Consider the following 27,647-nt stretch of genomic DNA (forward strand, 5'->3'; position numbering starts at 1 on the left):
TCCAAAACATGAGCTCTGTGCATGCTTCCACGTTTAAATCTGTGTCCCATGGTTATCGGTCATGAATGCTATCTACCTGAAATATTTCATACTGATTTGCTATAGCTCGACAGCATTACCTCACAGCCTTTTAAGTGAGATGTATTGTGTAGTTCAGCTGAAGGTTCAAGATCCTGTCTCGTTCCATCATTATTTTAAGAAGACTGGGCTGTAAAAGAGAGATCCACAGAGGCAACTGAGTATTCAGCCTCATAATAATGGATTCTTACACCTGAGGTTCCTGTGCTTGTAAAAGTCAGGAACCTTATCGTTGTGGCGTGATCTCGAGATGCAGATTTGCAGTCTCTCAAGCAGAGGAAGGAAGGAAGGGAGTTATTGCTTATCATCAGTATGTATTCCCAACACTGACAATTCTTATTCCAAAGGGTGTATGTTGCACCGTCACACACACAAAATGCTGTGTGTGTTTTCAAGAAAAGCAGCAGCCTCTGTGCCTTGCATGGAGCTCTTATCTGATAGATGTGATCTCTGCCTGTTAGATTGAGTTTCTGCTGAAGAGATTAGCAGAGCAACGTAATTACTTCTGGCTACAAAGTAGGTACTTCAGCGGCTTGTGCAACCAGCGTATTCTGCTGATGGTTTTAGTAAGGGCTCTTTGAACTCCTCTGGCACTGTGATCAGGCATTAAAGATGCAAGCCATATTATGATTCATTTAAGATACTGTAGGCTGCACATTTTTCACGGTGCAATGGGGCTTCATTAAAAGTGAATGTCGAGTTACTGCATCTCGGTTCCTTTGGAAAAAAGAAATTCTTTGAACATTACGTTTGGCATACTGATTGTTTTTTGAAAAGCTTTGGTTTGCACTAAAATGTTGCGCTTAATATATTTGGCCATATGGAAAACCAGGACAATGTAAAATATGTGTTTTTTTAAATCACTAATTACAGAGTTAAAACTATGAAACTTATTTGGTGCAACTTAATTGCTGTGAGTAATGCAAAAGCTTTGAAATGTAATCCTTGGGAATGCTTAAGATACTAATTATATTCCAACCAGTCAAGGTGCACTTGTTTTGAAACTAGTCTAAGCTGGTCCCTTCTGAGAACCTGGTATTTCCAGTGCCAAAGGTGGAGAAACAGATTAAGTTCTATGAAAACGAGTTATCTTCAAAACCAGGGACAGACTTCAAAGCATAACATTTTATGACAAGAGGTACTTCCAGATTAACAAAGCAAGGCCAAATAAGCTAAACACAAAAGCTCAAGAGCAGCAAATCACTTAGGTTTGGTCCAGGCCTAGCTGCTGACTGCTGTATAGAGTCCTAACTTGCTAACTGACTGTAGTTAAATTCTGAAGACCTAGTATGTAAGCTAGAGATACTGCTTTATGGACTCTTCCTTTGAGGCAATTATTCTATTAATTATGGAGTTTCTGAGAGATTTTTTTCATTGCCTTGCTTTATACTTCAGATAGTTTTACAATTATTTTTTTTAATGCATTTCAGAAAACTATGGTTATTGGACTAGCCAGTTCAATGGACCACCTAGGTTCAATAGCATATCAAAGTTTTCTATTTTGGAATTGTGAATCTTACTTGCAAACATATTTCATTTATCTTTCTCAGTAATTTAAATTGAATTAACTCCAAGTCATATCCAAGTTTTCCTATTAGCTCTCCTGTAGTATACTCCCTAGTGGATAAAACTATACTTGTATTCTTTTTACCATTTATTCATCGAAAAAGTCTGTCAGCTATCATTTTGAATGAGGGTTCCCTCCTCCTATAATTAGCATTTGTTCTTCAGTCTAAATCTGAGAATAAATTCCATTCATATTGATACACTTTCTAGTGATAACATGAAGACTTCTTTTACAGCAATCTTCATTCATAGCCAAATCTTACCCAGTTGGTTTCACAGTAGGGACTCAGAAATGCCCAAGTAAAACTATTCTGTCTCAAAAGTCGTGACTTAGGTGATGCTTTATTCATAAAGTCCCTTCTGTTCCTCCATTTTGTCTTGTCCTTATACAAGTATAGCTTAGCATGTCTTTGTTTCTTTCAAGAAAACAAATGCTTTTGGTATAATTTATTATTCTACTGTGTTTCTATATCCCTGTATCACCTCATTTCATGTTTTAGGCCTCCATTTTTTGCTTAAATGCCTCGTATTATTTGTTTGATTTTTTTTTTTAACATCTTCCAGAACACCTCAGTTGTATTAGGAATGGTTCTTTTGTTAGTTTCATTGCCTGGCTTCTGTTTTTAATTACTACTACATTTAAAAAAAACCCCAAACCCTTGTGTCCATCTATTCATTAATATACTCCTCTGTGTTTCTGTATCCTTACTTACCTGATTTTTTTCCCATTCATCTGTGCTAGCCAAATTAACGATGAATATCATAGAAGGTTGTCCCAATTTCTGCCATCATTTTTAGTTTAAACTCTTCTATAAATTTTGGCAGTGTTTGTTGTGGAAGATGACTTCTCCATTATTTCTGTAGTAAAGTTCTGTCTCCAGAGGCGAGGTTTGTTTTTTTTTTTTTTTTTTTTTTTCTGATACATTTCAGTGGCTGAATATCTTAAGATTATTCTAACTTGGAAGTGAGAGCTATTAATCTTTCAAACTTAATTCTCCTTTTTTAAGGTACTCTAAGCTGAAGAATATGAGACTATATTTAAATAACCTAGAGAATGATATAGTTATTCTTGATCTGTTCCAGTAAAAATTTTGAATTGCCATTTGTTTCAATGAGACCTCCAGTCACCATGTTTTCTTTGGCTCTACTTAATTGTCTGCTGCATGTCAGATCCCCATCTCAGAGAAGCACAGTTCTCCAAAATCTGCTCTTTAGAGTCATCACAGACCAGCCCTGTTGGCCATCACACCATCTCCAGTCATAGAAACCTGTCTGTCTTCTGGTATTAGTGTAAATCTCTTGTTCTGAGCTTCACTCTTCATTACCTCCTGTTACTACCAATGTCCTTACCAATCACCCCTTAAGATACCTTTGGTTAGGTAGTCCTGTCTTTGGTATGATGATTGATACTGGAGTCATACAGCTTTACAAATTACATCATGCAATTATGACCCAGGTTTTGTAAATACTGTTTTGTGTAAGGAAGGCATGGTATCAAGCTGAACATTGTGATGTTTAGGTAATTTTTACTGGTGAGTCATCAAAATAGTGGTGCCAATTATTCAAAATTTGGTGGTTAGTATGGATATTGAACTAACTTTTTCATGTGGTATGTTACATTTATATTCCATGTTAAAGTCCTTGTCTGCCTTCATGCCACTGTATTTGCATGCCCTACTACTAGAGGTAGACCTCTACCTCTCTATTGCTTGTGCCCTTTAATGATGACCTATTTGTTTCTGTACCTTCAAGCTTAGTAATTTGTTCTTATTTAAATAATTAATTAATAAAGCAGTGTGTAGAGGGATAAAAGGTGTGAGAAACATGTTAATGAATGGAGAGAGAAAGAAGCATGGGAGGAAGAAGTGCCATCAATAGATCAATAGAGCTGAAGGATTTGGTCTGAGGAAGCAAGGCTGCAGTGGAGTAAATGGCATTCTTTTCCATCCAATATATCTCTGAAAGGATACAGTGAGTTGAGGTTACAAACCATCTATTCATGCAAGAATCTTGGGATGGCTGTGGAATTAATTCCTTTAATGCACTAGCTTAGTCCTTAAATTTTTCATTATGAATCTACTGCTGCTTTATCTTCTTTTGGGGTACTAATTTATGATTGCACAAGAATTGGAATGTATGTGATGCAGACCTGGAAAACTGGGCTGATTATCAACAAAGTGACTTAATGTAGGAGAAACCTGGAGACAGAATGAATGAGGGTGTTTCATACCCCCTTATTTTCTCTCTCTCAATATCTAAGCATAGTTTTCAGTTCTTCACAGTCTGTCATTTCAGGGCGATGTATCAGACACTCCAAATGTCACTCGGTGTCTTTGCACACCTATGAGAGCGGTATTTGTTAAACAGCATGGTCACAGTTTGACAGCTGGTGTCAAAATACAGCCAAGTAGTTTGTTGTGTGATGGCTGCACATGATGTTCCCAGTAGCTGTTTTTACACCAGTGTCTGTCTTCTAAAGATTTACCTCATTCCTTTTGACACTGGTCTTGCCTTCCTTCTCGTGCTTATTTGCCCTTGCTCCTTATAAAGCTGCTGCAGGAAAATGTATTAATGTGATTGTGAAAGCTCAAGAAAGACAGCAACTGATTATGCATTGTACATAATTTGGAGAATAGGACTCTGGTTGAAGATGACAGCTCTGAGCAGGTGACCTTGAGGTAGAAGAATACTGACATGCAAGGGTCTTTTGTATTAATGTAAGGCAGTGAGAAGAGGGGCAACCTCCTGGGGCAATGACACCCAGTTCTGAAAACACCACATGATGCTCTTAAAAAAGCATGAGTACCTGCCAGCAAAAAGCAGTAGTTCTTTAAAACATGGTCTGGAAAATTCTGTAGTACACCTGAAAGTGGTAACATTACCGCTGTTGACTACATTCAGACCTCTTATTATTGAAGGTAACATTAAGTGCATACTTCAATATGACCTACACAGTTACATCCAACCCTTGATATTTTTTGGTAAACATTTCTACCTGAGCCAGTTTTTTTTGGAAGCAAATGTGTGTAGATGTGAAGAAATCTAGTTGCCGCAGGGTGCTTCATTGTATAATGATGTTAGCTCTCCTTCCCTTTTTGTACTGTGCTTGCTTAGTAATCCTATTGTCAACGCTGCTTTGAAACATCCTTCAGGGAAAGTTAGTTAGGGTACCATCACGGAAAATTTATGTAGGATTCCTTGTATTTCTTATGATTACAGACTCCATTCAAAATCATTTGTCTTCCTTTCTCCAGTTCCTTCTTTGTATCATATTGCCTACTTCCTATTTGTGGTTTCTGTAGGGCTGGGAGAGTGATAATAATACACTGATCAAATGTTCTGCCTTGTAACCTCTGAAGCAAAGTTCCTTCCTGTTAAGCAAATCAGAAGAATGCTGGTGGTATCCCTCCATACAAGTTCTCACTTGAGCAATATTCTCTAAAGCCAGTGATGCTGAGTAGGCTTGAATTCAGGGCAGAGTTTGGCCTTGAAGCATTTGCTGAAGTTAGGAATCTTGAAGTTTGGCCTTTTGGATTTTCTAATGCTGGTGTCAGGAGTACAGGCTTACAGCTCTTCCAGAGCTCTTTGGTGTGTGTGGTGTTTCTGTCCATGCTGTGGCTGTTGGGGTCCTTGCTGTATTCATGAGAAGGGCATATTATCTATAATATAATGTTATATATTATATATATATATATATAATAACACACTGCCATGTGTGGGTTCAGTCTGGGCTGCACAAAGGATCTGCTGGACTTGTGCAAAGGCTTGTTTGCTTGGGCCCAACCCTCCCACTTAGGGATGATTTGAAACTTCACCTCAGTTTTCTACTGTGGGCATGCAAGTAAACAAGGTTTGTAGGAGAGTCTTAGCTTGGGGGGGGGGAAAGTTTGGAATTGGTTGATTACTTAAAGAAATAATATAACAAGATTCAAACTGAAAAGCAATGCTGAGGTTTTTCTTCTTACAACATAAGCAATCAGGCCAACTTCTTTGAGAAGGTCCACTTAGTACACTGCCCATAACCATTTTGATACAGTTGTATTTAAAAACCTAAACCTTTTAGGAGTTTCTTTGAGCTGTGTAAACTAATAAAGAAGGATGTGCTACTAAATAAAGTCTTCAAATCCTCGTCTCTGAGGAGTAACTTAACAAAGTTACTTAGGAATAAAATAGAAAAGCCCTTGGGAATTATCATTACTAGCAAAATAAAGGTCTTAGAGTTTTTTTGTTGTTGTCTTGAAAGCATTACTGTACATATCTGCATGCTAAGAATCTGTTTTCAATCAAAAATTTTTTTTAAATAAACCAGGCTTCTCTGAATTATCTGCAAAAATAATTAATTTTTTAGAATTATTTAAATTACGTTCAGTGAATGAATGAAATGAGTACTGTAAGCTGGATTCATTTTCTATAATGAAAAAGCTTTGAATAAAGTTATTAATGCTTTTAGCACAAGTGAACTGTAGAATAGTATCAATGAACTCTCAGTGCTATAACCTTTGACTTCAGATTAACATTTTTAGGTTACCCAAAACTTTTTTAAGTAGTTGAAATTAATGTAATTTGTTTCCAGCAAGGCTGATAAGAACAGCTCTAAAAATACTTAAAATTTTGTAGCTTGTCAGGGGATCAAATCTCATCTTTTTCAAGGTGACCTTGCATTTATTTTTCTGGGGAGCCCCCTGGTCTTGCACTTATTTTTCTGGGAACCCCCTCCCTCCCACAAAGCTTATAGTGGCTTACAGCTTTAATATGAAGGAAATCAACGAAATTGTTGACATTAACAGGACAAAAACTTTGGTTTATTTTCCTGTAACCCCAAACACACCCCAACTTTTAACCTAAAGCAAACAGCTCAGGCTAGGTAGCCAGACCTACGGCTTTTGAGAAAGCACCCCCCCACCCCGCCAAAAAAAAAAAAAAAAAAAAAAAAAAAAAAAGGAGCTGAAGTTTTTAAAGGGCCTGGCTGTAAAAACGCGGAGCGAGGATCGCGCTGGGGCTGGGGACTCATCATGCCAGGGCGGCGGTGCGTGTGCCCGGGCGCCGGTCTGCGGCGTTGTGTCCCGGCGGAGCTGCGCGGCCGTGCCGTGCCGGGCCCGGCGGTGCGGTGCCGGTGGCGGTGGCGGTGGCGGTGCGGGCGCGGAGCGGAGCCGAGCGGAGCCGCGCTCTCCTCTCGCTCGCTTTCTCTTTCCCCCTCTCTCGCTCGCTCCCTCTCCCGCTCGCTCTCCCCCCTCCCTCCCTCGCTCTCTCGCTCTCCCTCTCTCTCTCCTACACTGCCAGCCCCTGATGTGATGGCGAAGAAACCCCGTTGACAAGGCACTGCTTTTTCATGACGGTGAGTTTCCCTTTGAGTGTATTATAATTTTGTGATAAAAATTTCAAGGAAAAAAAAAACACACAACCTCCTTCCTCCCTTCCTTCGGGGAGGGAAAAGAGAGGGGGGAAATCTATCTCCAGACAGACAGAAAAGAAAGAGGAGCAAATTAACAACCAGGAGTTGCCAAAACCAGGATATTAGGTTTCAGCCCAGAGAGCTATTGGCTCTGGGGCTATGTATATAAATATATATCTAGAGAGAGAGCGAGCGAGAGGGGAGACGAGGAGGAAGAAGAGGGATATTTTGTGGGTGGCTGTTGTTTGGGCAGATGTGGATTCACATGGAAATGAACTATATATATTAATTTTTTTTTTCCGCGAGGCTGGTGGTGGCTGCTGAGGGCACTTAAAAAAAAAGTTGTTTCTTAAAATAAAGGCGCGGGGGGGGGGGGGGTTTGAAGGGAGAGATAAGGTTTCAGGTCCAGGCTGATAGCTGCAGAGAGGGGAGAGGTTTGGGGTGGTTTTTTTTTTTTTTTTTTTTTTTTTTCTTGCTGATGCCATGCAAATTCAGGAGAGGAGGGAAGAAAAATCTCTTTTAATGACTCATTGATTGAGCCGGTTTAAAATTAGTTGTTGTTGTTGTCTTTTTTTTTTTTTTTTTTATTTTCCGCCCCCTTGATGGCCATCAAGAGAGGGATGGAAAGAGGAGAGGAGGGAGAGAGAGTGTGTGTGTGTATGTGTGAGTGTGAGAGAGAGAGTGAGAGGGAGAGAGGGGGATAGAGAGAGTGTGTGAGGGAGAAAGAAAAATAATCTTTTCAAATCTCCTCCCTCTTTTTTTTCCCCCCTCGTTTCTTTGCTTTTCTCTAAAGCTCTGTGGTCTGTGAAACAGTCTTTTCTTCCTCCTCGTCGGGAAAATGGAGACACTTCGTCTCTCTCCTGGCTGTGCAGCTGGGAAGGATTTTTCTTTTCTTTTTTCCTTTTTCACTCATGGCTTGATTTTTTCCTTTCCCCCGTCCACTCGCCACCACCCTAATCTTGTCTTTTCTTTGAGCTCGTGTCTCAGATTTGTACCTTCTGGGGATTTATTTTTCACTCGTTTCCTCGTTTTCGGTGTCGCCACTAGATTTGATTTGATTTCTTTGGTTTTTTATTTGCAATTTCCTCCGAATCGCTCCGTGCCTCCTGCTTTTAACCGAGGAATGGAAACGGTGCCGCTTTTTGTGGGTGCGCGAAATGCTCGGGCGGTAGGTTTGGGCTAATGCGCTTTTTTTCGCCTTTTCGGGACCAAGTTTTTCGATGTGCTTTTTATTTTATTTATTTTTTTTTCTTTTGGAGAGAAATAATATTTAATTGTAACGCCTCTTTAAAACACAATAAAGCGTCTCTTTCTGGAGTGACCCCTTTGGCTTCGCTGTAGAATGGATGTGAATCCGATCCTTTGTGCTGCTGGGATTATTTTGCGTAAAAGAAACAGTATTTTGTAAATAGATTTTTTACTTGTGGCTTGGAACAGTAGTCGGTCGTGGAGGGGGTTTTCTGAAATGCTCACTGTTAACATTTATTGAGTCACGAGCGGTATTCAGTATGTAAATGATATTTTGCTTTTTGGTATTAATTGCAAAATTCAGTTACAGATGATGGCAGAAAACAGGCATAGAGATGTTAAAAGCCGGGCAAAATCGAACGACGTATAGAAAGCACGTTGATATTTACTTAGAGCTGTTTCTAATCACTGTGGGGAGGAAAGAGATGTGGAGGCCTCTGCCGTTCGCCATTCCCTGCTTCCCGCTCCTCTCCTTCCCCGGGCTCGGCAGGGCGGGGTGGCCGAGGGACTGCAGGGAAGAGGGGAAAGCGGCTCCGGCGGCGGCCCCGGCCGTGCCCGGGCTCGGCGGGCAGGCAGCCCCGGCTACGCGGGGGAGCGGGAAGATGGCGCTGCCTGGCTCCCTGCCAGCGTTTGTTGCGCAGTTTCACCCGCTCTCCTCCCCCACGGGCGCCATTTTAGGGTCCTTTCTGCTGTCGCCGCGCCGTGTGGGGCGGTGCCGTCGCGCCCAGCTCGGGCCATATTTCTGTGTCTTGTCTGGGAAGCATTCTTGTCTTGGGCTTTGGGAGCCTCTCCGCGAAATCCTAAAAGCCTTGCTTCCCTCCCGTACCCCACACTCCTTTCCTAGTCTTTGGTTACCGTCTTGAGGGGGGTGTTAAATAGGCTTAGCTCACAGGGGCCCGTGGGCGCAGCTTCAAGCCTGCCAACATCCCTTCTAAGCTTGTTTTTTTACCTCTGAAATACGTGTTTCTTGTCATTCAGGGTATAGGAATTTAAAAAAAGATTTGAAAGAACATCTTGTTCGGAACCAAAAAAATGACCAAAAAAAAAAAACATGACATTGAAAAATAAATCCACCTGTAAAAAAGGATCCAGTGTAGTGAATAGGGCAAGGTATTCTTCATTGAAAAGGCTTCAGTACCTTTAAAAGTGCTTACAAAAAAGAAAAGCATAGGTAATTTTTTGGTGGCTAGGTTGCTTTATTTGTTGCTGTTACTATCTTTGTAATTTTTTGGTGGGGGGAGGGGCTAGCATATTTTCATGTTTTCATCTCTCCTTTATGTCGTAGAGGAAGCTGTCTTTTCTAAATGACTTAATTTGGCAGCTCCACCTCAATATATTTTTAAGGTTTTGTTTTGGTGCTGTTTTTAGGAAGAAGACTGAAAATACTTGCCTTTTTTTTTTTTTTTCCCAAAACCACCTTTTTTTTTGTTTTAACATTTCTGTACGATCTGCTCAAAGCTCACGAGGCTTGAGTTTAATGCCAACATCACCTGTACCTGGGAAAGAGCAAAGTGTGCTGCCAAGACCAACTTATGCTGTGCCCGCTGAGGAGTGTGGAATGCTTGTGTAGTTCTTGGGTTTTTGTTTTTTTTGACACATCAGAGGAGGGCTTCCCCTTTCCTGTTGCTCATTCCTGATGGAAGTGGGAAATTTTCTAAAATTCAGGAATAATTTTAAGGCTGTTTAAATTTTTTGCCCATTGAAGTGGAAGGGTTTTAAACACACACTCATTGCTTAGAATATACTAAAAAATTGTCTGGATATAAACTGTCTTTTCTAAAGACTTTTGGGGGTCAAACTTATTAACATTTTAGCTTTGAAAAAACCCCACCAGCTGTAAAACTTCAACTGTTTACAGATATTTTGAGTGTGGAGTACAGTATTCGTTCACATATTTCAGAAATCTTTGAACGTCATTGAAGTCACTGGTTCTTGAAGTGATTACTTTTGTTAACAGGAATCTTGGGATCAAGATAATGAATTTTTTTTTAATGGTAGTGTACTTTAATATAATAGAATTTCTCTATTATGTCCTAATGTCTGGGAGATTGTGCGTGGGTTTTTTTCATTAATTTGTGAAAATAGTGAAGAAATGGGATAAAAATGACCAGCTTATATTCTCTCAGGGCCTAATACTTGCCAAATGACTATATATAATCTGCACACTGGCCTGCTTGCATTAAAGCGTGGTGTATGCTCATCTTGAGTTGAGATCTTTGTTGGGTAGTACTTAAATATTCCAGACCGGTTCTTTTTAGATGTGTTTTTGTCTGAGTTTAAAAGTTTGTTGTTGTTGCAAGTAGCACTTTGCACTGGGTATCGCTTGTTTACATTGCTGGAGGAGTGCGAGGCTCACCCTGTTGATAGAGTAGCCTCATTGTGCTTCCATTGATACACCTTGGCTTACTCACTGGTGTGATACTCGTGTGTTTAGGTGTGTGCTTATTTTTTTCATACTTCGAGTGCTTGCTTTGTATATGATACCTGTATTCTTGAGTTGAAAATGCTCTCAGTAAATGTGTGGACTCAGTTGAGGTCAGTGGTACAAGAGATGGTTCTACTGTAGCTAAGTATTAACATCACCTTATGGATGTGCAGCTTTCCTGCCCCAGCTCCTTCAAGTGTCCTTTTCCAGTACAGTTTATGTATTTAGTTTAATTTTACTGAGAGGAAAGCTCCAAAGTTGTGCTAACTTAAGCTGCATTTCCAGTTTCCTCCAAGGTCCCTTTCTTTATTCTTGAAGTTTTGTGGCAGAGCTAAGTCCAGAGTCTAGAGCTGAAGGGCTTTGCAGTCATGGATGCCTGGGTATGCTCCCTGTTGTCTTTTCCAGAGTTTTGCTGGTATCCATATGGGTTCCAGAGAAGTTGTATCTTTGTAACTGCAGTTAGGTTTCACCATGAGGCTCTAATGATCAATGATCCTGCCTCTTTATGCTGCATTAAGCTTGTGGTAAATCTAATGGCTGGTGCTTTTTAGGGTAGATGTAGCAGTGAGAGCGTGAAAGTGTGTCATTCCTGACTAAGTAGTGGACAGAGCAAGCATAAGAGCCTCTCTGATAATGAAGTCACTCTGTTCCGAGAGTTGGCAGAATTCCTTACAGTGGTTCTGCTGGAATAAGCTGCATCTGTACTTGAAAGGTTTTTAATTTTCATATACCCGGGCCAGCACAGACATGGAAATTGTCTACAAAGACAAGTGTGATTTTCTTTCGTATGGCAGAGGGGAAGTGGTGACAATAATAAACTGTTCTAACATTCATTGTGAGCTGCCACTGTTTTAAAGTCAGAATGAGCAGTTTTGGGAAGGCCCTTGTCACACCAGCTAGATGCATAAGGACCAGCCTGAACTGAGGTTTTTTCAAGGTCATCACATAGTTAAATGAATGTGTGTATCCTTATTTTCAAATATTAATTTGTTCCCGCTTTCCTTGTGGAAAAACGCCCAACTCATCTGTTGGTATTATTTTTGCTTTATTTGAGAATTGTTGAAGTTTTAGACAAAAATTACCATTGTTAACTAGCACAAAGAGACTATCAAGGTTTTTTTTATTCCTTTCTTTTCTTGCAGTAATTTTAAAATGTTCTAGAATTAAGGGAATCCTTACCAAAAGAAATAGAAAGAAAGCAGGCAAAATCACTGTAAAAATGTAGCACAGTAACCTTTCTCTCATTGAAGGTATTAAGAAAGGGTGGTGAAGTGAAGAGAGGGGAGGTCTGGGGAGAAAGATTTAACTTCATTGTGAGAGACTGATTGATTATTTTTGTGAACTCTGATCTTATGCCTTGTCTCAGGTGGAACTTGCAGTAGTTTTACTGTGAACTCGATCCAAGCACGGAATTTCAAGATCTGGTATTGAAGCTTGAATTTATTGAGATAAATCAACTACAGAAGTTATCTTGGCCCCACTGAAATAGGTGGCGAAATCTCCATTGGTCTTAAGCAAGGCATTGGCTTCAAGACTGACAGGATGGGTGGCATGGGGGAATTTCAGCTTGGATTTGGGGGTGCTGATATGGACTGCACTGCTGAAATAGTTACACATCTGTCAATTCATCCTATTCAAGTTTCAGAAGATTTCCCAAACATAATAACTGAAAGGAGTATAAATGGCTGTTCAGATAATTATTGGCAGTTGTTAGCTGATACTAGTTCATGTGAACCGTGCTTGTGGCAAGGTTTCATTTTTAAACTAGGATGGACTAGAGCGGCAATGAAAAGGTATTAATTGGGCATTGGTTTATAAATCAGCTGAGAAATGATCAGTTCATAAAGAAGTTATGGGATTGCAGAATAATTTTTCAGAGTTTTTGAAAACTATATGCACAGAAGGACAAGTATGAAACTCGAGTATTCTCTATCAGAAACAAGGTAAGAGCATCTGAGGGACTGACTCAACATGCCTTGAAGTATTGTTTTGCACAAATAACATATGCTAACAGTCTGCACTATTGCATACAGTAGTTTGTAGAAATGCTTAAGAGCATCTAATATCTTTTGGGCTGGCAAATGTTTCCTTCCCGAGGAACTGCTGAGATTATGCCTCCTTTGCCTCTTTTGGGATGAAACCGGTACCTTTCAAAATGTTTTATGAATATTGAAATTCCTGAGGAATTGTGTATGTGGTGAAGCAGCTTGGAAGACAGAGCCCAAAATAGGCCATAGCATAGTGATGAGGATAGTCACTGCTGGGGGAAGCGTCTGAGCCCAGCCTTTAGCCTGGGGAGTCCCATGGGATAGGGAAGCATCCTGACTTCCAGGCTGAGGTTACTCTGGCTTTTTTCTGTGTGGTTTAAAAAAGTCTGTTTCCTGATGAAAGTCTTTTCAAGATTTTGGTATTGCCAAGAGCAGCTCTGGATGCAGTAGGAAAAAGATTGTGTTGAATAAATTAGAAATTCTGTGCTGAACATGTGTGTCTGAGGGAAACCAGACTGTAGACAGCCACACTGGGCATTCACATGTGCACTTGGTGTGTTGACTGTAGCTGGATTAGCCTTTGGTTGGATGGCGCATTTCCTGGTTTTTTCTTAACATACTAAAATATCACTGTAGTTTTTGGAAGTTTGATAAGTTACCACATTTGACAAATCAGTATTTTCTTAATGGCATACTAAAGGGAAATAAAATGTAAGAGTTGGATAAACAACCTATTGTAGGTTGTCTGTATTGTAGTGTGTGGTTTTTATTTCCTTCTGTGTGTGGAGCTGGTATTTCACAACTGTGTAATGATCCTGCTTGTCCTCTTAGGTGTTCATCTGCCAGATCTTAAAAACCATGAAGCGGCATAGTGTTGTGCCTAGCAATTCATGAGAGGAAGCACTTTTGTGTCCCTTTTCTAGTTGCTATTTTTCTGATTCCTGAATAGTTTCTATTTTTTTAGAATAGTTTTTCTCAGAAAGGTTTTTCATAGTTCTTTTGAATATTTAAAAATTACTGATTTCTTCTCATACTCTGTTGCATACAGATGTATTTGAAATATTGATGCTTAAATTCAGTTCCACAGCTAATTTCAAACATTAGAAATTCATCTTAAAAGTACTGTTCAGATTTTGATTCTTGGATTGAAAACATATTTTTGTATATTTAGAAAGTTAATGCTTGCATAATGCACTATGTTACTAGGTTAGAATCCCAAATTTCTTACTTTGTTAGCTGTTTTTTAGAGCACAGTTCCTGGTAGATTTTGCAACAGTGTAGCAGTTACTTTTTTGATTACTCTGGGAAAGAAGATATTCATAAGGAGTAATTTCATATTGTAGAATATAAGTACAGCATAGTTTATAAGTGAGTAGTTAAGGCCTTGTGTTTCACAAAGTGTATTTTAAAATTAATTTTGTTTCCTTACTCCTGTTGTCCTGAAATGACAGTTTTTGGAAAATTATGACGTTCGAGTGAGATTTTCGTTTGCAATGAATTTTTCAATATTTACCTCTTTTCCACTGAGTGCTGTGCAGCATATGATTTTTTTACAGTAATGAGAGGGGGAAGTGGAAATACCTCTTAATATCAATTTTTGTATTCCATCCACGTAAAAATCAATTTCTTGAAAACAGAGGGCTTGACATTGTTGAGCAGCTCTTAAGTTGATTATAAGATAACGGTCTTGGTTACTTGCAAGAATCTGAAATTGACTTTGCAAGAGACTAGATTGTTCAAAAGTAGTATTGACTTGAAATTTAAGAATAAACTATATGGTAATAAGGGTTTGAGTTTATACTCTTTTCTTACACTTCTGTGTTGCAGAGAATGCAAATGAGGTCTGATTGTTCCTGTGTAGGAGTTTCCTTCACTGGATCCGAGGCTGCCTGTTGGATAGGAACGTGAGAGAGAACTGACAGGGTAAGGCAGGCAGTGGTTACAGCACGTTAGCAACCTGAAGTGCACACTGCTGATATGTTACCCAGTGGGTGATAAAACTCGGGTTGTTTCCCCCTGGTTCAGAAGCACACTGAGCAAAATACTAGCACTCTGGAAATGAATGAGAGTTGAGGTGGAAATTTGTGTGAGGGTAGGACATGAGTTCTGGGTGTTCGACCTCTGCAGTCAGTGTGGAGTCACTTAATGCTGCTGCAATCCTTTCATGTAATTTAGCAAGGGATGGATTGGGTTGGTAGAGTTATCTTACATCTGTGCTCAGAAAGGTTGTGAGGGGTGAAAATGCCACCGATTTGATGTAGCACACTCAGTTCGCAGCGGTACCATTCTCTGCAGTGACTGTTGCAGTAACTGATTCGTTCTGGTTTTGTTGTTCTGGTGACTGTTGTTCCAGTGGCAAATGTGTTTCTTCAGCTATTCCATAATGGAGTTACTATTTACTGTTGGGATTGTCGGTTAAAATTCCGAATGGAGAATGGTAGAGCAACAGAACAATTTAGAAGATTTGATAGGACAGGTTCATTATAAAGCATGAGAGAGATCTTGTCAGAATTCCTGCTGACATGATGTATACAAAGTCATACTGAAGTTGTGAGGATTAGTGGGTGTGTGTCATAATGACAACAGTAATTGCTTCAGGTGCTATGCGTGTTACTGTGTGCAAGTTTGATTATCTCCCATTATAAAGGTTTAGCTACAGCAGTCGTTACCTTGCTCTAAAGCATCAGTTTCCAAAGGTCAGTGTTCACTCTCAGGAGTCATGCTGCCAGTCAGGGATTGATCCCATGTATTTGCACAAAGCTTTTAAGTCTAGATTTTTTCCAGTGGTTTTGCAGATAAATTTATTTACGTGTTACTTACCAGGTTTTGATATTGATTATATCACACCTTTTGGAAGTGATTGCTCTAAATGTTGCTCTTCTAAGCTATCCATTAGCTTGTGTTTTTTCAGAAAGTGAAAATAGTGGTTTATTGCTTTGTATCTGAAGTGATCTATTAAGGCTGTATGAAATTATGTGACTTTGAGAAAGGAAAATAATTATTTTGTGGCAAGCTTGAATATAGCTTGAGTAAGTTTTAAAATCCAGTGCTTACAGCTCTTAGAATACAGATAGTATATGAAGCATATGTGAATAGTTGGATTGCTTCTGGACAAATCTAGTTTTAATGACGCTGCAGGTTGTAGAACCTGCATGTGTTACATGATACTGTGGATTGTGTAGCATGTTGGTTAAAAATTTAGGCCGGTAAGGACCACTAGGGGTTACCTGGCCCTGCCCCCTGCTGTAAGCAGAACAAGCTTCACCCTTAGAACAGGTTGGTCAGGACCATTTGAGTTTTGAACATTTCTGAAGAGGGTGATTCCACCCTCTTGCTTGAACATTCTTGTTAGTGAACATTTTTCCTTGCATCCGGTTGGGATTTTCTGTGTTACATGTTTTGGCCCTTGGTTCCTGTCTTGCTGTGTGTTGATGAGAAGAGACCTGCTTGGCTCATCTTAGTGCCCCTTTTAGCAGGCTGCAGGTAGCACCTGGGTTTGCCTTCTGTTGCTCAGGCTGAAGAAAGGCAGTTCCTTCCTGTGACCACAGGATTTGACTTGCACTCTGTTGGACTCCTTCACGTTGTTTTGTATTTCCTTTAAGAACTGTGTGTATGTGTAAAAGCCAAACAGATTTCAGCTGGGAGCTCACAAGTGCTGTTGGAAAGGGAATCACTCCCCTGGACCGCTGCCTGCGCTGTGCTAATGTGAGGGCGTTGGTTGTATTCACGTGTGCTACAGCCCCACACTTGCTTTAAGCTGACTGAAGCGCTGCTCCCTTCCCCCTCTCTTGTGCTGGCACCAGCACTGCTGTAGCCCTGTGGCAAACCAGAACGAGTCGAGAAGCTCATCCTAAGTTGAAACAGATCAATGTATTTTATCAGATCAGGTTTTTTGTTCCAGATGATTCTTCAAAGCCTTGAGCTGATCCAGGGAAAGTGGATGAGAGGAGGGCAGGACTGCTCTATTCATCTTTGTTGCTCTTTGCTCTGTAGTAGGTCAGAGTGTTGAAATGAAGGCAGAGGCTTTAAGGCCAAGTAATAAGAGTCTCCCAGAGGATTGGCTTGCATAGCTGGGATTTCCTTGTTAGTTTCATTACTTTCAGCTTCTTTCGTATTCTGTTTGGGAGCATGTGATAAAGGGCACTCTGGTTATTTCCTGAAAGGGATAGGCAGGGCTTCTTGCACAAGTACATGCGATCCAAGTTGAAATCTATGCTATATTTGCCAGTGTGGTAGCAAGCTACAGGGAATATCTGTGCTGGGTTGTGGCTAATTAGTGAGGATTGCCCTCTGTAAATTAGTTGGATGCACTAGCAGGGCTGAGTTTGGCCTACTTCTTATAAGCAGATTTTTGTGGCTTTTTTTGTAGACCAGTATTGATAATTAGATATTTCTAGGCTACATTGTAACAGTGCTCCAGCAAGTTGTGTGACTCTTCCCAAGGTGTTTTTTCCCCAGCTGTCTCTAGCATGGGCTCTTGGCAGGGCCCTGAATGCGTTGATGGGCCTCAATGGCCCAGCCAAGCCTCGCCTAGAGCCTCCACTGGCTGAAGTCTTCAAAGACTGATTCAAATATAGAAGTGAGTCAATATTTAAGGGTCTAGGCCAGTGGTCTCCAAATGTTTTTGATTGCACACCCCTGTTGGTAAGATTTTTGAGCATGCATATATTATATGTATATTTATTTACATACACAAGTTTATGTGTGTATATTAAAACTTCATGTACTACTGAAGTTTTAATATTTTCTTCTTGCACCCCACTGGATTGTCTTGCACACGCCCCACTTTGAAGACCACTGTTGTAGGCTTCATAACTCTTAACTCCACTCATTGTGGCAAGTTTTATTTTCGAACTCTCTTGGCTTAATATAGTTTATACCCATTTCATACCTCACTCATTGCTTTGGCCACTGTATTGTTAATAAACAGTGAGGAGAACAGAAAACCAGAAAAAGATAGTTGGCAAGAAAAGTGACAAACTTTTCTATCACTTGTGCCGTAGAAAATGCTTTAGGAAAATTCCACAGGACAGGCTTACTTTTGTTAACACACTTTTAAATGATCATCTGTGTCAAGGTCATGTGTTGGTCAAATTCCTCTTTTCGAAGCAGACTGAATGACTACTTTTGGGTGAATTTGCTTCTGGGTGTGCAAGTACTCTGTCTGATTGTTTGGCACTGCCTCTGTTGCTCTCCTGAAATTAATAGGGCACTAATCGTTTGGTAATCCGTGTTGAAAACAGGCGTCAGTTAAAAAGATTTAAACCTGCAATGTCCTGGTTTCAGCTGGGATAGAGTTGATTTTCTTCCTAGTGGCTGGTACAGTGCTGTGTTTTGGCTTTAGGATGAGAATAACACACTGATGTTTTAGTTGTTGCAGAGCAGTGCTTGCACTAATCCAAGGCCTTTTCAGTTTCTCGTACTGCCCCGCCAGTGAGGGGGCTTATTTGTATTTGCAAGTAGTAATGAATACTGTGACCAGTATTTATGACTAGGGAGTCCTGCCTCCAGCTGGGTAAAGGAAGGGGACTACCAGGTTTGACTACCAGGTTTATTGGACTGTGGATTTGGCACATCAAAACCACAGGAGATACAGGACTCATTTCCACAACAACCTCATAGGCATCTAGGCCAAAGAGTTGAATATATCATCTTTGCTATCATGCATCAGCCTCTGGGAAAATCAAACAATACAGTGGACTGTTAAAGGCCACTCTGAGAGCAAGAGGTACTGGGACATTCAGACATTGGGATATCCATTTAGCAATAGCCATCTGATTAGTTAATGCTAGGGATCTGCTAAATTGGCTGGACCTGCCCAATCAAAACTTTCATATACTGTAGAAGGGGATAAAGTTCCTATAGTGCACATAGAAACTTATTTTGTGGAGGGCAGTCTGGGTTGTTCCTGTCTTGGGCAAAGGCAAACCCGTCCATGGGATTGCATTTGCTCAAGGACCTGGATATCCTCAGTGGGTAATGCAGAAGGATGGGAAAGTCCAATGTATGCTCAAGGGGATTAGATTTTGGGTGAGAACAACCCATGATGACATTAATTGCTGTATAATACTGTATTTCATCACTACTCTGGTTGCTTTATGCCATATCTATGGTATTGCAGTAAGAATTACTCATATTAATGAAGAATGAGTGCTGATGAAACCAAGCAAAGTGATGATGGCACCAGACTTCAGCAGGTAGTAATCCTAACACCACATATCATCTCTTTCTCTTTGAAGGACTGATATGACAGATGGAGCCCAAAGTCCTGGACTAAGTGAACTCAGTGGACATCTTAGAAGGATGGCACATAGACTATGGGCCTATATGTCTGCATATATCTCAAAAGACAGGAAAGGTGGTTGTGATTATTTGGCATGTACTGGAAAGTATGGGACCTGGGCATGATGAGATTGGTATAGAATAAGGGATGGATATTGTCCTGGTTTTGACTGGGGTAGAGTTAAGTTTTCTTTCTAGTAGCTGTGTTTTGGATTTAGGATGAGAATAATGTTGATTACACACTGATGTTTTAGTTGTTGCTGAGCAGTGTTTGCACCAAGTCAAGGACTTTGCCGCTTCTCACAGCACCCCACCAGTGAGGAGACTGCAGGTGTGAAAGAAGCTGGGAGGGGAAACAGCCAGCAGAGCTGACCCCAGCTAACCAAAGGGTTATCCCATACCATTTGGCATCATGTGGAACAGTAAAATTGGAGGGAAATGGCTGGAAGGTGATGGCCCATTGCTTGGATTGAGCTGGGCATCAGCAGGTAGTGAGCAATTGCATTGTGCATCACTTCTTTTGAATATTCTTTCATCATGGCTATTATTTTCCCTTTCTTTTTCTGTCACATTAAGCTGTCTTTATCTCAAGTTCTACCCTTTTTTTTCTGGATTCTCTCCCCTATTCCACTTGGGGGAATGAGCAAGTGGCTATGTGGTTGCTCAGCTGCCTCCCAGGTTAAACCACAACATGCAGTTACGTGGTTGTGTCCATCTTTGGTATGTGTGGTGAAATAGGAACAGAGTTTGGTCTAAATAGGTAGGTTTATGACTTGGCTGTGATCTTGATGGTTCTTTCACAGACCACATACCCCTGTGAGTCTGTTTAAATTGCACGTTGCTCCGGTGGTAATTCACAAGGCACTGCCATGCAGCATCCTGTTAGTGCAGTGTTGCTTACACGTGTTTGTGGGGGGTATTGAGACGGTAGTGATCTGTCTGTGTGTTTTTGCAAAGCCCCTTAGGCAGTGAATGCTCATTGGAACAACTTTTGAATGTAGCGAGAGCTGTGTGTGGTTAAGTGACTCTGTGATGGAGCACTGATCAGCTGTATAAAAGCTTGGTGTTGGTTTTACACAGGTGAGCTCTTTGGTAAACCAGCCTTAAAAAATGAAATGGTGACATATTTTTTCATGTGTGGCAGAATTCTGCTAGCGCTGACAAAAGTGTTGTTAAAGCTTATTAAGAAGGTGCACTTCTGAAGGGAACTGGTTGTGATTTTTGGTATTTATAAAAAATGCAGCTGTTTTCTTTGGGGGTTATTATCCTAAAATGGTAGGAATTTATGGTATGTTGCATAGATTTTTCTTGTATCACGTTTATCTAATAAAGCCAAGTGTATGTTTAGATAAAGGGTCTAATAGTGAAGATTATGTATTACCATTGGGGTTTTCTCACATCAGTGTTTTCATGCATTTTATTTTCCTTCTGATCATTATATGCAAGTTTTGAAGAATTCTGTGAACTTAACAGATTTATCTTAATTTGTGTCAGTTGTTTTAATACCTCCAGGAGTATTAATTGAACAAAGTTCAGTGTTGTCACTTCTGCTAATGGTGAACGCTTATTGTAATAAAATCACAGAGAATATTTGGTTATGTAAAGAAAAGACATTTTACTGTGTTTTAATAATGCTGTCAGTATTGCCATAGACACATGAGTTGGGATATTCAACAGTAGGTTTGCAGTGTGGAAACAAAGATAATTTTGACTTTCGGTAAATTTTTGCTTTTGGTTAGCTGGGAGACTTTGGAACCTTGTTCTTGAGACATGGGTATGCTTTCAGCAGTTAGAGGAAATAACAGCTTTCTGTAAGTGGTACTATCAGTACAGTTAAAGCAGAATGCTAATTGCTTATTAATTTGATCTTAGTAACACAAGTTTACATTTAAATTTCATGACATCATACTATGTCATGCCACTTGCTTATCGTTAAATTGCAGTATCAGTGCTCAAGCTGGTGGCTCTATGCAAGAGTAAGCAGCTGGAATACTGAATTGTGGGAGAAATTGCTTTTCTTAAGGTGCATAATCACCTCATGAATGCTGATTTTTGTCAACATTGAGGTAATTATTGATAGCTGTGCTTTGTTTTTCTGTTTACCCAGAGAGGTGATACTGAATGATCCTTATACTGGCATATGCTCCATTTCTGCTTCACCCTCACTGTAAACTAAAGCACAGAGAAAGAAAAAATCTGAATAAGGCTATGCAGTATAGAGGACATGGTACCCTCTGCTAGTCTACAGTATAAGCTATTTTCAGAACCAGTGGAGTATAGAAAAATTTCAGGAAAGAGGTTACAGAATCACAGGACAGCCAAGGTGGAAATGAATATCTGGAGATCACATTATCCCCTGTCCTGTTCAGAGGAGGCTCTACCAGAGCAGCCTGCTCAGGGTCAGAGCAGGCAGGTCAAGGCTGTGGTCCAACTGTGTTCTGTGTATCTCTAAGGATGGAGAGTCCATAACCTTGCTGAAAAACTTGGGCCAGTATTTGGCTACCCTCAGAGTTTCATAAAAGAAAAGTTTTTTCTGTTGTCTACATAGACTTCTTGGTTTATTTTGTTTTGATTAGTGCCCCTTGCCTCTTGTTCATTCACTGGATACCACTTAGAAACGTTTGGCTCAGTGTTCTTAACACCCTCACACCAAGTATTTATACACAAGATAAAGATTCCCCCACACTTTTCTATTCTTCAGGCAGAACAGTCCTGGCGGTCCCAGCCTCTTGTATAGCAGGTGCTTCAGCCCCTTCTCTGTTTTAATCATTATGGAGATCAGGATGAGGAATGATTCATGTGGATCTCTGGTCAGGGAGAGTAAGTTTCTATTTGGCAAGAAGTAAGAGAGAGAAGACAATGAGTTAAAACCAAAACTGTGTTAAAACATTTGAGTGATAAGTATGACAGCACATTTTTTAAGGGAAGTTGAGAAAAAAACAAACATGGAATGCAATGATCAACTTGATGTGATTAGAAAATACTGTAAAGATGAGATTGGATAACTTAAAGGAAGCCAGGGTACCAAGAGGTTTTGGAAATGCTAACATCAGTTGATAATTGAACTGGTGGATTAGATGGGATGGTCCCGAGAGTTACTGACAAGGACAAGGGAGATGATATTCTGAGAGTTATGATGAACAGGAGAGCCCAGAATGTGCAAACAGAAGCTTTGAAGGAACAGCAGTTGGAGGGGAGAGGGAGTGTGAGAGTGTTTTTGGTGCAGCAGTACCTGATGGAATAGGCAGTGTGTGAAGGAGTTGGTGGTCGTGACACTGTGAGGCTAAAAAGGCTCTGCATTGGATAGTTGCCCTCAGTTTGGGCAGTGCACATAAATTCCCTCCCTACCCATTGTTAAAAGGACTGTCAGGACTCTGTACTATTTATTAAACGAAGTTTAAGTACACTTCTGAATATTGCTGAGGAGAAACTTGAAATGGCCACATTGTCACTTAGCTATTGCTAAGAAAGGTCTGTTAGAAAATAGTGTTTCTTTTAATGCTTAGTCATGTCTTGGCTATAGTTTTGGTTCTAGACTGTAGCAGCATCCTCATGACACTGACCTAACTTTATTTACCTTTTCGACTGCTCAGTGTTAAAGCCACTTATGTGTAACAGCCTTTGTAGGTTCTGTAGGGTTTGGTTATTCCCTCACTTCCTATAGAAGCATTTTAATTGGACTCTTAGATTGCATTCAGTGTTGATATTTTTACTACTTGAATTCATAGAAATTCTTTTTAATCAGTTCACTTAATATTTGTCTTTCTTTGATTTAAAATTCTAAAAACCCCCCGAATGGTAAAACACTGCATGGGATTTTATAAATCTTTGCATGTGACTGAGTTTGATTTTGAGATAAATCAGCAGACATGTGTAGAAGGTGCAGGTCTACTTAAGAACTTTGTCAGTAGTAGACAGCTATCAACTTCATAAATTGTTTAATAAAAAATACTGAGATATTCTAAATTGGTATTGTTGAAAACAAACTTTCGCGTTATACATACCAAATATCCATCCTCTCCTTCTTTATTCTAGTTGTCATGGATGATGACGATGATGAATCCTGTCTCCTTGATCTTATTGGGTAAGTTTTCCTTCCATAAGTAATTATTGCAGAAAAGTTGGGAATAATAATTTTGCAAAATCATCTTCTAGAAGGTGATTCTATCTCAGTATTGTCTAAAGATGAGGTGACTTGCAATGAAATGAGCAGACTTTCTTCACTTCTTCCATGTGGAGATGTGTGGATTGCAAGGCCTTCAATCCTGGTGGTTAGTAGCTGACAGTCCACGTGCTGACATTCTCCTCAGGAGAGGCTAAGCAATGTGTGTTCATGGAGAATGGATTCTCTTCTCAGGTAGCAGTAATACCAGATCAGTGTTGATGCATGTTACTGCATGGATGTTAGGGACGTTACTGCAAACTTCACTGCAAGTAACTTTTTAAAATCAAAACCCCAAAGATCTCAGATTCTTTTTGTGGAACTAGATAAGTTGGTGGAACTAGATGATTTATTAATACTATGCTTGTATTTTAAGGGAAAAGTAAAATTTTTTTTTTCTTATTTGCAAATACGTAAAGATTTCATTTCTACTAATAATACATGTTTGCATCTAAATGTTAGAAAAAAAGAATAGCTCTGTACTGTTGTGTATTCACAAGAATTTACCAGCATTTTGGTCAAAGACACTTCATTTTAATAAAATTAGTGATTTTGAATGGTCATGTGGGTTGTTGGGTTTTTTTTTGCCCCCCTCTCCCTTATTTCCGTAACAGATTTATATGAGCTTTTATAATTCCATATGGCAATCTCCGAAAATAATTAGAATAGCTGAAACATGAGCAAGTTTTGTGTGGATTGTGTATGTGACAAGTTGCCTTCCTTTGGCTACCATCCTTGTCAGTATTCAAGAACAGATAATATGCTATAAATGCATTGAAAACACAAGAAGAGAATTGAGCTTTTCATGCACTATACTTTGTTCATACTCTTCTGGAAATTAGTCTGACATCAGTCTCATACCAGCTGTTAAAAGATCATGCCCAGTTCATACAAGAATTTTTTACTGTCTTAAGTGTAGGAAATAAATAGACTTTTTACCTTTCTCACACACCTGAAAACTTCCAGTGAAACCAGGGAGAGCTGTAACTTCAGAAAAACCAAAACATTGCCACAGTGGCTGCTGCTGTTTGAGGGTTGCTCTGGATGCTGTAGCAAAAGCAGTGCCAGTAAAGGCTTGGTTACATTCTGTGAAGTAACTGTTGTGCAAGGTTGCTGATTGTGGCTGTATGAAAACACTTGCTGCTTGGAACATAAAGATGATCATGGGACAGTTAAGTGCTCTGTCATGAGCACGAATCATGAGTATCCTGGTACAAGATCACAGGTGGTCCAGAAAATGAAGCGCTCTCCATACAGATGAGTGTTTGTGTGAAAAATTACAGTGTTCTTCCTGCTGCTGGCAGCAATTACTGTCTTAAGCTTCTAGAAGACTGGAAAACAATTTTTTTTTCATCTGATCTGTGATTTGGTAAGTGCCTTTTAGAATTCCTTCCTTACTAAACACAATATTTAAGATGATGAAATGTTCTTAATTTTTAATTGCATTTTGCACGATTGAAAGACAGTGAGGGTAATTAGTATTAAACGGCCTGCTTATTTTACTGATAAAATTCATAAGCGTAATAGAACCCTATATGAGATCATGAGTTCTGTGCTGCTTAATTTTTGAAATTCAGTGAAATCTACTATGAAAACGACATTTTTATTTTAAAATATATGTAACCACTTCAATATTGTAAGCCTAATAGTACCATAAAGTCCCTGTGAAGTACTGTCAAACATGCCTTTTGTAAACTTGTGAACACAATTTGTTTTTTTTTTAAAAAAGGAGTAGACGGGTGTTTGTCCTTCTAGAAGAGTAGATGTGAATCTGAAAGATCTTTAACTTTATGCCTCTTTCTTTTCTAGGACCATCAAGCAAGAAGGAGCCATTTTTAATTACTGTTTTTTTACATGAGACTCTTCTGCTTTTAAAAAATGTTTTATTTTTACTTGTTAATCAATAAACATGTTTTAAAAATCAAAGAAATCCATGTCAGTTTACTCTTTATGCTTAGGGAAACACTGTTTAATTGTTACATTAGAATAATCCCATGTAACACAGTCTTTTATTCTTTTTACTTGGTCTATACATACACTTAAATTAATGTATTTGTATTTGTTTGAATTTCTGATACTTATTCTCACTCATTCAGACTACATTTTTAATATGAGTTTTATTTAGTGCTAGTGCTAAGTTAATTAAATACACTGAAATTCGTAATATTTAGTCTGTTATTCCTATGGTTGATTTAACTTGGAAAAGGTGCCACTTTTTCTTCATGAGGGGACTGTTACTGTGGCAATCATAAATTTTTATTAACTTGTGTTAAAGGTGACAGAGAGCGTATCAGAGAATCAGGTTTGCAAATACCCTGTTATTAGATGCTAGCTAAACAAGGCATTATAGTTTAGCTGTAGAAGAGGTGGTACCTGTTTTAGTTCTCACGTTATTTGGTGGTAGTATATTCCTTAGGTCTTGTACTGTGTGCTGCCATAAAGTACCATGTGTTTTAAGAGAATATGAGTAACACCCTCAGAAGGGAAATAGAGTGCAACTAAAATTTTGTGATCAACATAGTTTATTACTTGAAACGCCTTGTTAAAATGGCAGCAGATATGATCAGCATCTGGAAGTTGTGCTGATACAGAAACACAGATTCCCAGATGATATAAACTTTCAGCTTTGCATTGGATTCAATGAAAGATGTGTTTTTATTAGAAACCTGGTTTATATGAGTACAGTATGTGGCTTAGTTAAATTAGCCTCATTAGTAGAAGGGGCTTCCAAAAAGTGTTAACTTCTTTATCTTTTTTCCCCCTTTAAGGGACCCACAAGCGCTGAATTATTTTCTACATGGACCTAGTAGTAAATCGGTAAGTAGCATTGCTGTGTATTAGACATAGATAAGCTCCATTGAGTATATTATTTCTAAACACAATTTTTGTCTTTTACCAGAGCAATGAAGACTTGACTAATGCAGAATATTCTGTAGCCAACTCAAATTCGATTTTCGCCAACTCCAACGTAAGTGGTCAGGAGATAAATTACATTAGTATTGAGATTGCATGCTTCTGTATGGCTGTACTTGGCTTTATAAAACTGAATGAAGTAAGTGTGGGTTTCAAGTTTTTTTGTGTGAAAATTTTGGATACTGACATAGAACCTATCTTGTGCTCTTAGTATGTTAAGTATTGCAGTGGGGAATTAATTGAAAAATACTGCATTGTTGGGCTGTGTTTTGTAAATATGTAAAGATATATAAATATGTATATATTAAAATATGTAAATATGTGAAGATGCTCTCTGGTATAGCTCTCTCCAGCAAACTGCACTCCTGGCTTTAGAGATTGTAAGTGTAGTAGTGCTCAAAGATAGACCTTGAAGATTAGTCATTCATATGTTTCCTGTGTATGTTAGAATAGCTTTTTGTTTCTTACTTTATGTAGATTCTGGGCTGGCAGTTTTTAAAAAAATAATTAATGGGTTGCTTTTTTTCTCTTTTTGTATTTTTTTCTTTAGTCTCAGGAGGTAGTTTGGGATGTGTCCTCCCTGTAACTTCAGTGTTAGGGGAGTCGCTTTAAATTCATTAGGTGTTGCAAGAAGTCTTCAGTGTTCCTTCTTGCCAGGACTGTATTGCAGCCTTCTGCTGTGTTTCACACAGTGAGGTTGTGGAATCTCAATCCTTGGTGACAAATACAAGGCTGGTCTGCTCTAGTGCAGGTGGTAGTCATGCTTTGAGTAGAACGTTGGATGACTTAGAGATTGTTTCAGACCCACATTTCTTCGGTTTCATTGGTGTGTTTTTTAAAACAACTGAATTGTTAATCCCACAATTAAGTTATTTGAATGCAGAGAATAGGATTTTCCTGGTAATTCCTCTTTCTATTGTACTGTTATCTTGACTCTTGTTTGTTTTTCCCATGTTCATAACAGATACATGGATACACTTGTAGGTGTGTAGGGACCTTAAATAATTGGCTGGAAGAAGTTCTGAGAACTATTAATCTGTGTGTGGAGAACTAGTGACTTTCCTGTAGGCGCAGTAGTGTAATGCAAAGTGTTTGTCCTGTCGTTCTCCTTTCAGGATCGTTATTAAATATTGTAGAAGAAGCAGACAAGCTGGTTGAGATAATGTTGAGGGAGTAAGGTACCAACAGTAACAGGGTGTGCCCAATTTTCAGCTCATGGAGAACAGTGGTTTCAACCTGGTACCAGGCTGGCATTAGCAGACAGCAGCTTCCTGTATGCAGCACTGGCTAGAGGTGGGATTTGAGGGCTCACCCTAAGAAAAACCAGGTTTGGGGGAAAAAAGGGTGACATATGACATGCATTTGTCGTAGCCTAGACTTCCTAGTTGTTCTTTTTAGACATCTTTCTGATAAGCATGGCTAGGTAGGCAGGAGTCAGGTGTTTCTGGTATATTTTCAGAAAGTGAGTTTCTTTGGGTAATTTTGAGAGGCAGTGGGAGATTCTGGACAAGGTAGATTTGTTGCATAGGGAGTAGCAGTTGAAAGAAATAAAAATATTTGGTGAAAGCTAAGAGCTCTCTGGTATATGAGGTT

General features: G+C 39.4%; 1 protein-coding gene across 13 annotated transcripts in view; it reads left to right on the forward strand.

The window, feature by feature from the left end:
- The window catches only part of BICRAL (BICRA like chromatin remodeling complex associated protein), a 141,673-nt gene that overhangs the window by 2,779 nt on the left and 111,247 nt on the right, over positions 1-27,647 (forward strand). For 6 of the 13 annotated variants that reach the window (XR_011149741.1, XR_011149742.1, XR_011149739.1 and 3 more), the window contains exons 1-4: positions 6,230-6,979; positions 23,015-23,063; positions 25,910-25,958; positions 26,041-26,109. Coding sequence is in view for 9 of the 13 variants with exons in the window: in XM_069009678.1 (XP_068865779.1) it covers positions 23,020-23,063; positions 25,910-25,958; positions 26,041-26,109 (162 nt within the window). In the remaining 4 variants the exon portion in view is untranslated. Of the gene's footprint in view, positions 1-6,229; positions 6,980-7,472; positions 8,205-12,094; positions 12,653-14,524; positions 14,621-18,936; positions 19,740-19,936; positions 20,060-23,014; positions 23,064-25,909; positions 25,959-26,040; positions 26,110-27,647 lie in introns of those variants that run through there. The other 7 variants (XM_069009672.1, XM_069009675.1, XM_069009676.1 and 4 more) reach the window with 7 other exon arrangements.

The sequence above is a fragment of the Aphelocoma coerulescens genome, chromosome 3 (assembly GCF_041296385.1).
Source record: "Aphelocoma coerulescens isolate FSJ_1873_10779 chromosome 3, UR_Acoe_1.0, whole genome shotgun sequence".
NCBI lineage: Eukaryota > Metazoa > Chordata > Aves > Passeriformes > Corvidae > Aphelocoma > Aphelocoma coerulescens.